The sequence below is a fragment of the Heloderma suspectum genome, chromosome 4 (genome assembly GCF_057233095.1).
Source record: "Heloderma suspectum isolate Gila_16-S chromosome 4, 16-S_ref, whole genome shotgun sequence".
Taxonomy (NCBI): domain Eukaryota; kingdom Metazoa; phylum Chordata; class Lepidosauria; order Squamata; family Helodermatidae; genus Heloderma; species Heloderma suspectum.
The window spans coordinates 141,668,355-141,681,414 of NC_139461.1; the positions used below are offsets into that span (position 1 = coordinate 141,668,355).

At 44.0% G+C, this 13,060-nt stretch overlaps 1 protein-coding gene across 1 annotated transcript in view; it reads right to left on the reverse strand.

The window, feature by feature from the left end:
* The window catches only part of SEMA5A (semaphorin 5A), a 224,994-nt gene that overhangs the window by 84,995 nt on the left and 126,939 nt on the right, over positions 1-13,060 (reverse strand). Inside the window, exons 6-9 of the mRNA XM_084850685.1 lie at positions 11,248-11,346; positions 8,842-9,055; positions 6,975-7,260; positions 2,303-2,438 (exon numbers count right to left, since the gene is read on the reverse strand). Coding sequence (XP_084706811.1) covers positions 2,303-2,438; positions 6,975-7,260; positions 8,842-9,055; positions 11,248-11,346 — 735 coding nt within the window. The remainder of the gene's footprint in view (positions 1-2,302; positions 2,439-6,974; positions 7,261-8,841; positions 9,056-11,247; positions 11,347-13,060) is intronic.

Consider the following 13,060-nt stretch of genomic DNA (forward strand, 5'->3'; position numbering starts at 1 on the left):
AGGCTAGATCTTATATAAATGTGTGCAGTGATGACTGATCATCCAGCTGTATGATGTATTCCAATGAGAAATACTTTTCCATATTAGGAAGTCACACGTCCTCTGCAAGCATCCAACCAAATGAATGTAGAGACTACTACAATGAAGGGGTGCATCAAATGACAGAAGAGGAGGGGTGTTTTGTAGCTATATAGATATATCCCAAATATACAAAGAGGATGCAGGAGCTTGAAGGATGCTGTATGGTTTGGTTGCAGCAGCAGCAAGAAGCTCCTCATTCTCTTCTTGGGTCCTCCTCTCTTCCATGGTCGCTTGTCTGGGCATGGCTTCTTCACACAAAAGCCTGGACTCTTACAGAAATTTCCTTGCCAAGTTCTAACTTGCCATAGTGATGAGAACAGCCTGGATGCCCAGTCATTTGCTGGGTTCCAGCCTTCAGGCTGATTAAGAAAAGGATGACCTGGATTCCCTCAAATTTAAAAGAGTATAAAATGATGCTTAGGGTAATTCTTAGATGTGCTTACCACACCTAACCTGCCATCTTTTTCTCTGTCTGTGCAAAGGCATCTTCCATCCCTTCCATATAAGGTGCATGTGAAGGAGTCTAACAAGCAGGAATTGTAGTCGTTTTTCCCTCCCATTAAGCGAGCCCAGCTTCCCCTGTCTCTGCAATGCCTGTGGCACATGTATCTTCCATCTACTCCCTGCCTGATTCAGCCACCAGTTTTACCCCTCCTCCAATGGCTCAGACTGTTCTCCTTTTACATACTTTTCAAAAGCGCTGCTTATATTCTAAGCAATCAAAAGTTCTATTTCTAATGGCTTATTTGGTTACATTTAAGCAATCATAAAGGTGTGTTCTTGTTTAAATAACAAAACAGCTTAATAAAAACCCCCAGAACCACATTTTTTTTAATGATGCAAAATTATTCTGGGGAGAGTGGGAATTCATGATGTCACAAGGCAGAAGCCAACCTAGGCTGTGAACGGCCAGCTTCTGCTGTAAATTCCAGGGCATGGTCTGAAGGCACATGAGGGCAGGCACCGTGCTGAAGCTAAGCAGGTCTGGGTCTGGTCAATGCTTGGAGGGGAGGCCACCTGAGAACCACATGTAGCCACCTTGAGTTCCACAATGGAAGAAAGATGGGATATAAATGTAATAAATAAATAAATAAGCAAACAAGGAAGCAGGGCCTTAGCAATGGAGAAAATCAGGTAGGGAAACAAGAATGTGGCACATACACTTCTAGAGTGCACTGCATGTGAATGCATGGTAAGGATGGAAGTCACAACTGCAATTAGAAAGAAATATGTCCCAATTGTCACATTGGGTGCATGTCTATATCCACTCTGAGAAACACCTTTTTAGAAGATTAAAAAAATTCCCCAAACTTCTGATAGTACACTATTGTTCTGAGTTAAAATTGGAGGCACACCTCATTCTTACATGGGAAAATATTTACTTTTAAGATGTGAGAGTAAAGAATGCCACCAATGTTAATGAATAAATTAAACTATTGAAGCGATACGAACTAGTAGTTTTTGATGCTCAGATCTTCCCTCCCTGATCACACACTCCACAGCACCCTAGCTGAGATGTGGTAAAGTTACCTACCCTCAGAGGAGGTCACTTGCTATGCGTGACTCACTTCTCTGGGCCTGACTTTAACACAGCAACTCACACAGAGATGCAGTTGGTGACCTCTGAGGCTGGGCAGTTCTGGAGCTTGTCCATATCAGGTATGAGTGGATCTCATCTAATCACTCCTGATGCAGAGACACAGCAGAATTAGCAGCCCGCAGAGGAAGCTGCTTGGAAGGAGGTCTGCCTAGAGACTCACAGGTTCTTTTAGGTCTTTTATTAATTTATTTCTCACACCACACTACAGATTCTCTCTCAAGTCACATTAGTGGGAAGAATGGCTCGACTTACTCATGTTTTATTCATTTCATGGCCACATTGCCTGTGGCGGTCTGTTTTATTACCTAGTCTAGATTAATTTCTTTCTGAATGTTACCCATGATGATCAAGCGATTGTTTAAGATGATCTCTATCAATTGGCTCAAAGCGTGATTGGGCACACCATCTCTCCAGCCAGTATTTGAAGACTTACCAATTTCCAACTGCAACTTAAGCCTGTGATGGAGCTTCAACATCACGATCATTAGATGAAAACTGTAATGCAGGCTGGGGGACAGGAACCCACTATAATCTACCCACCATGTTATTAGCTTCTAAAAACATGATTATAGTTTTAGGACAATTCATATGGTTAAGCACCTTCTTTCTCCCTTTAAGTACCTGAAAATTAGGGTTAGGGTTGGGATAAGGCAGCCAGGCAGAGCGAGAATTCTCCTGGTACTTGAATGGCCCGTTGAAGACTTGAGTTATTGCAGTCATGTTGAATACGCAAACAGCCGAAACTGCTATGCTGTTCCTTTAAAAACAAAAACACACACCACATGCATATGAACAAACAGAAGATAAACAGAAGATAAAGTAAAGAAAGAATTTAAGCACCCTGAATATGAAATGCAACAATTTCCCTTTATGTCTATAATTCTTTTCATATCACCATAGAGGGAATAAAAGTGCGCTTCATGTGTACTGACTCAGACTTTTCCAGAACCGCAGACAAAAAATACAAGATCAGGAGGATACTAACTTTGTCTGGTGAATGGAAAGTCCAGGAGGACAGACCTGCATTATGCCCATCCCTGCATTAAGCCTTTTATCTTCAAAATGCTTCATAATTGTATCAACAATCTCAGAACCCCTGAGATAATACAGAGACGTTTATATTGGGCTTCTGAAGGTCCAAAGCACTTCACATATGTTATCTTGTTGCAATCCTCACAACAACCCTGATAAAAGAGGTAACTATTATTTCCCCAATGCAGATGAAGCTGAGAGGGTAATTGCTCGCTTAAGACTGTCTAGAGAGTTTCTGGCCAAGGCAAGATTTGAGACTTCTTCACACGGAGCTTTTATCCTGCTACGGAGATTGATTACTCATGGAAGTTTGCAGGCCCTTTAGATAACGTCATCAACCTCCGGGGCATCTCCCACAATAAATTACCTTTATTCCATTTTCAAAAAGATCGGAGATAATGAGCTATCAAATTACAGCAGTTGAGCTCCCTCGGGAAAAGAGGAAAAGCCGCTATAAGAGGAGCTAGACCACAGCACCATCTAGTGGCTGTATAATGAAACATACGGAAGACTCAGATACGGGGGGAAAAGAAGCATGTGTAAAGGGAGTCCGTCATTAACCTGCATTTAAAACGGAAGCAGAAAGCCCTGTTTTAAATTAGGGATTTTAGGCTGGCGTAGAGATGCTTTTGGAGTCCTCCTGGAGTGGTGGGGAAGGGGGAATATGACCACTCTCCCCATCTCACTGCTGCTTACCTATACGCCTCCATTTTCAAAAAGATCAGAGATAATGAGCTATCAAATTACAGCAGTTGAGCTCCCTCGGGAAAAGAGGAAAAGCCGCTATAAGAGGAGCTAGACCACAGCACCATCTAGTGGCTGTATAATGAAACATACGGAAGACTCAGATACGGGGGGGAAAGAAGCATGTGTAAAGGGAGTCCGTCATTATCCTGCATTTAAAACGGAAGCAGAAAGCCCTGTTTTAAATTAGGGATTTTAGGCTGGCGTAGAGATGCTTTTGGAGTCCTCCTGGAGTGGTGGGGAAGGGGGAATATGACCACTCTCCCCATCTCACTGCTGCTTACCTATACGCCTCCATTTTCAAAAAGATCGGAGATAATGAGCTATCAAATTACAGCAGTTGAGCTCCCTCGGGAAAAGAGGAAAAGCCGCTATAAGAGGAGCTAGACCACAGCACCATCTAGTGGCTGTATAATGAAACATATGGAAGACTCAGATACGGGGGGGAAAGAAGCATGTGTAAAGGGAGTCCGTCATTATCCTGCATTTAAAACGGAAGCAGAAAGCCCTGTTTTAAATTAGGGATTTTAGGCTGGCGTAGAGATGCTTTTGGAGTCCTCCTGGAGTGGTGGGGAAGGGGGAACATGACCACTCTCCCCATCTCACTGCTGCTTACCTATACGCCTCCATTTTTCTCCACTTACTTGGCGACTTGTGCTCTCCTCTTGCTGCCCCCACGACAGCACTGTCCCTTGCATACACACATTTAGACGCCCTTTGCGGAGGGTGGGGAGCTGCTGGGAGGCAGATGCGGAACAGGGATCTCTCTTCCACTTCTCCGTCCTCTCCTGAACCAGCTTTAATTCTAAACCTAGGAGCGTAGGGAGCTGCCTTATGCTGAGTCAGACCACCGGTCCACCGAGCCCAGTAGTGCTGACTGGAAGCGGCTCTGCAGGGTTTCAGGCAGGAGTTCTTGTAGCCCTACCTGCAGAGGCCAGGGGACTGAACCTGGCACCTTCCGCATGCAAAGCAGGGGTTCTGTCACTGAGCCACAGCTCCTCCAGATGCCTTTAGAAAAAGGTAGCAGGGCTCTATTACACATATTAACGTGGAACGTGTAGTTAGCCCTTGAGAGAAAGCAGGAAAAGGGAAGTGGTCTGCCAGTTGCTTATTTGGGGGTGGAGGGAGGAGAAGCGAAGCGAAGCAACCAAAGGGAGGAAACCAAACACTCCTCCCTTTAGCACAGCAAGGATTTTCTTACAATAATTGCCCACGTATGGAAATGGTAAGAATTAAATCTGCCATTCTGAAGTTGCTCACAAATTGTCTAGCTTCAGCTAAGTTCAAGCCCGAGGACTCCAGGTGTCACCTCACAGCAGTAACACTATGCTTCTTGACTGACAAGCATGTATGTTTCTTAAATAAAATAAACATTTGTTTCAGATCATCAGTGCTCTGGACAGACTACTTATTCAAAGGCTCTACCCGCCAGGGGAAAATAAGGCATCATGCAGTACAGCAGCAGGCCGATTCAATACCGAGCTCAGCGAGACAGCTTTGGGTTGAGCCACAATAAGGGGACGAGCCAACGCTGTTATACAAGCACAAGTAAAACAAGCTCAGCGGAAAAACAGAGTAAACTTGACCTTTTACAAATATTGATAAGAAGTTTAGCTGAAGCAAGATAAAAGATTGTCAGTGCAGAGTGGGTTATATGAAAGCACTTTATTTCCATAATTTATGGAATAAAACACCAGAACTATCTTTCCTTTAAGAAGAGTAATAAATAGAGGCTGGTAGACTGTGGCACAGCACTTTCAGTTTAGGTGAAATTGCCATTTACTGGTCTTTAGAGCAAGAATCTTACTCCTGAATTACATTGCGGTCTAAACCACCTCACCCCTGTCCCCAGCCAGGGGTAGTGCCTGAATGCTACCAGGAATACTCCCTAGAGACATAAGCAAGTGTACGTGTGCCATTTCTTACTGGAGCCATGGGGGGAGGGGGTGGTCTTAAAAAATGCAGTTTTCTTGCATCTACCGGTGGTCCCTCCCTCCTGTAGAGACCTACTCTTGCCTTTGACCTCCTGTTGATTGTATGCCCAGAAAATCCACCTGCAGGGGGGCCCATTTTGTTACTTAGGGGAGTGATCACTTAAGTGTCGACAAAACTGGGCACTGTGCAAAATGCAGAAATAATGATGCCCGTCCGATAGGATTATATTCACCCTCCAAGGAACCCAGAGCTGCTTAAATAGTTTCCAAGTAGTCTTCCACATAGGCAGCTTACAGCCCTGCTTGATTTATAACCCCATGGGAAGGGCATCTTTATTTCTACCTTTTGCACAGCATCTAGTTTTTTAGGTGCTTATTAAGTTATCACTCACCCTATTAGAAAGGAGGGAGGGCAATGAAAAAGGAGACAAGGCTTGGTTGGATCCCTTCTGAATGGTTACTCATATTTTTCTGAGACATGCTGTTGATCACCCGAATATGCAATTCATAATTCTGTTTGAATTAACACACACATTTTTATTTTCTCCCCTGCATTCTAGCTAACCATAAATAAAACTAAATAGAGAACTGAAACAAACACTATCAGAAAATCCTTCTCCCAGAAACTAGCACGCTGCCCCCAACGTTGGGGCTCCCACCATAATCAGGAAACAATTGACTTACATCAGCTGCATTGGCCTCCAGTTTCTTTCTGAGTTAGGAACATAGGAAAGTGCCTTATACTGAGTCAGACCACTGGTTCATCTATCCCAGTATTGTTGACTCTGACAGGGCTTCAGGCAGGAATTTTTCCCGCCATACCTGGGGATGGCAGGGATTGAACCTGGGACCTTCTGCGTGCAAAGCCTGTGCTCTGCCACTGAGCCACAGACCCTCTCTCCAATGATGCTGTCATCTCCTTTAAACAGTTTAGGACCAGGGTATTGAAAGGACCACCTTCTCCTGTATGACCACTCAGATCTTTGAGGAAGGTCTTGCTAGGACAGCAAAGGACCTATCCTATGCACCCAGAAACTGCTGTTCAGTTGGTGGAGACACACGACAAGGCCTTCTGCACTGTAGCACCCAGGCTCTGGAACTCAACTCCCTGCCTTGAAAGGCCCACATGGGTCCCCTCCTTGTTGACATTTCATCACTTGATCAAAATGGCATGCTCTGCAGGACCTTTGGTTTGTCATGCTCTCCTCTGCTGCATAAAACTGATGCCCCACTGTGTTGACGATTTTGAACCCACTGCTGTTGTTCGTACTTTTAAAAAAGTGCATTATGATATTAATAGTTGTTAATTGCCTCAAAAGCTCCTTGAAGAAGTGGAAAGTGGAGGATATAAAAAGCTTATATCTCAGACACCTTTCAGTATCAGTTCTGTTTTCAGGATGGCCTACTCTTCTGCAATACACACCCTCCCAACCTGGTGCCCTCCAGATGTGTTGGACTACTATGCTGGTTGGGGGATCCTGGGAGTTGGGGAAGGCTGTCCCAGGAGGCATACAGGCAGCAGACCTCGTCCTCAAATTTACTCTGAATATTCTAGAAATAAAAATACTGCATAAACTACATACACATTAGTGGTAAAGATCCCGTAGATTAAGTCCAGCTCTGGCAGGAAGAACGTACTCTGTAATTCATTGTAATAAAATGGAATTTCTCCAGGGTGGGAGCAGTTCAAGCGAGCTTTCATGAAGGTGGTCCAGGTGTCTTCCAGCAAAAACCTGCCTCCAATGTCGTTCTTACAAACACGAGCAGCTCGAGAAAAGACTATTTTCCCACAGTCATGTTCTACTGCATTCTCTCGGAAGAAGAAATAGATGAAGTTTCCAATGTCATAGGAAGACACAAAATTTGGTTCTGAAATACAGGATGGAAAAAAGACAGGAAAATAATGTTTTTATTTTACTCTAGATTTGACAGTGGTTATCTGTATAATAGCCATTTTAGACCATTTTAAAAATATCCCCAGCAGGCAACCTTTGCTCCTCTACTCTCAGCTGCCCTATAGATGTCTGCTCTCCACACTTAATACCTGGAAAGCCCACCCAAAGAAAGGGGCCATCCATCTTTTTCACTTCAAATCCTTCCTCAAAGCCCACCTATTCTGCACATTCTTTTGTTTAACCCCTTAGTCCTCATCCAAAACTGTAGCCAAACTTAAGGGCATCTCTACACCAGCCTAAAGTCCTGCATTTAAAATGGAGCTTTCTGCTTCCATTTTAAATGCAGGATCACGACGACTCCCTTTTTCATCTGCTACCTTTCCCCACTCCCTCTCCCCGTATCTGAGTCTTCCATTATCTTTCATTGATCTCGCTCCTCTTCTTGCTGCTTTTCCTCTTTTCACAGAGGGAACTCAAGCGGAACACAACAGGGTAATTTGATAGCTCATTATCTGTGATCTATTTAAAAACAGAACAAAGGGCATTTAGTGCAGGAGACGCCCTGGAGGGTCACGGCATCATGTAAAGAGTCCACAAACTTCTGTGAAGGAGCAATCTCAATTGCAGGGTAAAAGCTCCATGTGAAGAAAGCCTAAGCAAGGCTAACTGCATTTGCATCCATTCATCCCTTATACACTAACCCATACTCAGTGCTTGCATGTGGGTTGTTTTGAACTGTGGGTTGTTTGTTGAAAGGTCAGGTGGGTTAATGTGTTAGCATGGCTTATTTTCTCAAACAAGCCACCTTGAGAACTGATGATTTGTTGTTGGGTTGTTGAGGGTGGTTAACATGCCACACTGCATGGTTAACAAGCCACCCTGGCTGCGTTCAGACAACACAATAACCACCCTGCGGAAAATGTGCTGTGTTCAGACCACACACTAACCCATGATTCAACAAACAACCTACAGTTCAAAACAACCCACACTCAACTACTGAGTGTGGTTAGCGTGTTGTGTGAACAGCCTCTTTGTTTCTCTCTCCCCACGCTGCCAATTCCTTGGGGGCAAGGGCCTGTTCTTTCTTTTTGCTCATGAAACTCTGTAAAGTACCATATGCTACAACAATAACAACAACAACAACAACAACAAACACTACAATGATGCATATGCTATAGCAATTGTCCAAGGACTGAGAAGAGTCTACGTGTCAATGATCTTTTTAGCTAAAGATGCCAGGAATTGGACCTAGGACCTTCTGCAAGCAAAGCGTCCGCTCTACCACTGAGCTATAGCCCTATTCCTGCTTCTTATACTTAAAACTCTAACTCTTACTGCCTTTGTACCTTCCTTCTTCTTCTCCCCCAACCCCCAATTCCATCTAGAATTGTCAGCTTTAAACCTTCAGCATTTAAGAATTTCTTCCCAAATCTGGAAAAATTAGGGACAAAGCCTTCAGAAGCACTGACAGATATGAATGCAGGCATTTCCTTCACAACAAAGCAATTCAAAGCAATGTTTACTCAAACAAATGACGCATCTTCCCTGTTCTCACCATTGAGCCACTTAGAGTTGTACTGTGCAGTCCGGAGAGGAGGAAGAATCCCCAAGCTGCGATAAATGGCAGGATCTCTTCCTGGAAAGTCCATTACTGTTGCTGCATATAACTCGCCAGTACTAGCAAGGAGAGCTGTGGAGTTGTGCTGGGGGCTGTATGGACAGCGTGCCATGCCACTTATCTGATCATGAACCTCTTCCAGGTTATATAGCTGTACCAGAAAGGGTGTGTGGGGGGAGGGAAATTGACCATTACATATCACATTACATCACATAAAACCATAAATCAATCCACAATGTTATGTGCAAAAACAGAACTCGATTCACAGTCCTCTCATATAAAGCAACAACTCCGTTCTAGCTTTATGATGTGTATCTGAAAAATGGTGTGGGGGAGAGATGGCACCCCCACTCGCGCAGTTCATAATCAAAAGAAATCGAATGAAAACACATTAACTCTAATTGCATTGCATACTCTCCATCTTGAGGATACCATCTGTGCATCAGATTTAAGGATGCAAAGAGGGGAGCTCTAAATGAGCCCTGTCCCAGTTATTGGAGTTCACCAAACTCAAAACCTGAGCCCTTTTCAGAAACACTGTAAGACCAAACAATTTCAGCCAACTTCCAGAGCTCGGCAGAGGTCTGGAGACATTGAAAGCAATGGGATTTTATTCTGTCTTGCTGGGGTTCTTTTGCTTCCGCTCTCAGTCTCAAGCCTTCAAGATATAGAGGGCATATGTGTGTGTGTGTACACCCCCCCCCCCGATACCTACACACAAACACACATACCATTCATATATAGTGGGTGCAGGATTGCAGCCTCAGTTCCTTGGTTTCTCAGTGTTTTGATTACAATTTAGAACATACCAAATTCCCCTCTGTTGTGTGGCTTGTGTGTGTTTGTGTTTGAATACCACCATCAAGTGGGGTTAAGCTTTGTTTTTGTGCATTTTAGTTTTTGTGTCAAAATTATTTTGTATTTTCATCAGGGGAAAATTGGTCAAAGAGGGTTTAAAAAATCAAAACTGTTCTCTTACTTTTCTTTCCAAGTACTAGACACAAAACACTGGGTTAGAACCGGATTTAGTCATACTTAAGAGTAGACCCACTGAAATCAATAGGACTTCAGTTAGTTATGGCTCACTTAATCCCATTAATTTCAAAAGCTCTACTCTAAGTATGACTACATCTGGAGGGTCGAACTCATCCCTCACAGGGAGCTGTACAGGAAATACTATAGGAAGCCCCCAATGGTGTGTTTTCTTTAAAGATGCTGGAGAGCTTCTTCAGTTCCTGAGCTAATCCACAAGAGCCAAATTCAGCTGGAAGGAAGTTCTGGCAGAAAGATACAATGGGTTGGTTCACACGATCAAAACAAGCCACCGTGGCTTAAACACTGCCACTATGGCTTGTTGTGAGCCACAGAGTATGCCAGGTGTGATTTGCATAATCACTGCCCTGGCTGCGGCTTATCATGTCTTCTGAACCTGGGAAGCATTGGTTGCTGGAGGGTTAAACAACCCGTCAAATAAGCCTACAACAGCCCATGGGTTGTTTAAACCTCCAAGAAGCCACGCTGCCCAGGTCTGGACGACACAACAAGCCACAGCCGGGCAGTGATTATGCAAATCATGCCCAGCACACACTGTGGCTTACAACAAGCTACGGTGGCTTGTTTAAGCCATAGTGGCTTGTTTTGATCATGCAAACTGGCTCTATGTGCTATCTAGGGCCACGTTTAGGGAGACTGTGGAATCAAGGCAGATGTGCTAGCTCACAAGACCTGTGTGGCTAAAAATATTACTTTTGATGAGAGTTTATCTAAATAAAAAAACAGGGAAAAAGGAAATCTGAAAACAAACAATCACATAGACCAGGGGAGGGACTGATAATAACAAACAAACACACACACACACACACTCCTAAATGGATGGTTTCAGCTCAGCCCTAGAATCAAAGTAAGTCCTCCCCAGGATCTTTTCTGCAAAGGTTCAGCATATGAACTTGAACAGACAGTATGATGTCACAAACCCTTAGATATGTCCAATTATCTCTGTAGCTTTTTCTTCAGTTGGCAAGAATAATCACGACTGGTTAACTTAAACCCTATCTGCACTATGAACCAGTTTAATTCTCAAGGCTTAGCACAAATAGTAGTGTGCTGAGGGTGCTGAAAATTCTCTCTTAGAGACCCAGACAGGAACTTTGCCTGGCACCTAAAGAATAACAAAGAAGGCACCAAGTGGCTTTGCCAGTCGGGGTTCAACCACAGAAAAGGCCCCCTCCCATGTAGCTCTAGCACCACTCCCACCCCACAGAATCATAGTACTTAGGGCATCCTGGGAAGAAGTAAGAAGTACTAAACCAGTTTACGTCTTTGTGGATCTGCCCATATTCTTACCGTCCGATTAGTGCAAATGGGTGTAAATGCATTAGTTCCACATGCAAAGAGCCTGTCTCTACCAATGAGGAGAACACGAATATAATTCTGACATTCTTCCTGCAATAGAAAGAAAAAGAAACGCCAACATTTCATAAGCAGTATATGCGAAGTACAACCTGACCGCCTCTTCAGTGCTATCCTACGGTGTATGACTATAGGTGAAAAATTAGGATAAATCATACCTGAATGTAACTGCTGGTGTGAGCTACCGGATTATATTTACAATGAATTCCTAATGACAGTAAATAAAGCTAGCGATCCTTTCGACAAGGTCTTCTACATCATCCTATCTACATACTAATGCCGCTGTCAACTTGATTATGGCAACAGCCATTGCGTAAGGAATCAGGCATGGACTTCGGTGGAAAAAGAATTCCTGGTTCTTTTTGTTCAAGTCTACCGTGTGCAATATACAACTTCGTTCTCTGCTGCATTGCACATTACCGTTTTCTAAATATTTAAATTTCATGACTGTCCTCTCTAATTGCATCACCCCTCCTTTACACGTGCTCATACACGTTCCCTGAAGGCAAACTCTTCCATGCATTGCTGATTTGGTACAGTTCTCATGGACCATACTATCTCACTTTCATGCAGGGGATGTGAAAAACAAGGAACTTACCATGGCATAGAAAAGGCTTCAGAATAAACCTCTATGGCATGGTAAGTTCAGTGATTATCACAAGAAACCCCAGAGCACGGTATGGTATTTAAAATGGCACACGCTCCCTGCATGCCTTGTTTTAAAGGGAAAATGTAGCCTTTTCCCCTTGTTCCTGCATGCTGCTGAAATCTGGTTGCAATTCTGCAGTGCAGCGGCAGCCGTTTGGGGGCAGCAGGGGCTGCAAAAAAAAGACAGGGGGGTTACAAGCAGCCCATGTGTTGCCCACCCCTGCTCTACATTAATTAACTTCCAGTTTCTTTTTCCTGGGAGTCTGCAGATATGGCAGGGTGAACTTCAGCCCACCCACTGATTTTTTTTCCTCCTTTGCCCTGAATCTGAGTTCTTTGTGACTCAAAAACTTGTTTCCAACGTGGTCAACACTAGCTGGTCCACATGGACCATAAGATGTAGCCTTTTCTGTTCTGGTGTGAGATTAGCATGGTGCGAAGTCCCTAGGGCAGGCTTCTCCAAACTTATGCCTTCCAGATGTTTTGTACTACAACTCCCAAAATTCCTGATCATTAGCTATGCTGGCTGTGACTGATGGGAGTTGAAGTCTAAAACATCTGGAGGGCACCAGGCTAGGGAAGGCTGCTCTAGGGTGACTCAGACACTGCATATACAGATGGCAGGAGGGTGGGCCTACCCCACTTCGGGGTCTGCCAAGTGTCTGTGCATTAGATGTCATAGTTGCAGGAGGCGTATGATTTGTTTGTTTGTTTGTTTATTTATTTCATTTATATCTTGCCTTTTTTCCTCCTTAAGGAACCCAAGGTTGCCAAACTGTAGACCCAAACTATAAGGTTAACACACATAAGCCCCATACAGCTATCCAATGCCTGGATTCCAACAGGCCTGTAGACAGGAAAGATGCACATAGAAGGCAATGACCGAGTTCACACAAGCTGCCCCTGGCATGCTCCTCACTTCTGCTTTCTATAAACAACCCAATAACAAATTGTAGGTTAACTCTGGGATGTTTAACTCTTAAACAACACAGAGTGTCCAGGTTTGGACATCATACTCACAATCTGCTAACAGGATGTTTCTGCCATTTAGAGAAAGCAGAAGTGAGGAACATGCTGGAGGGAGCATGCTCGCTTGCTC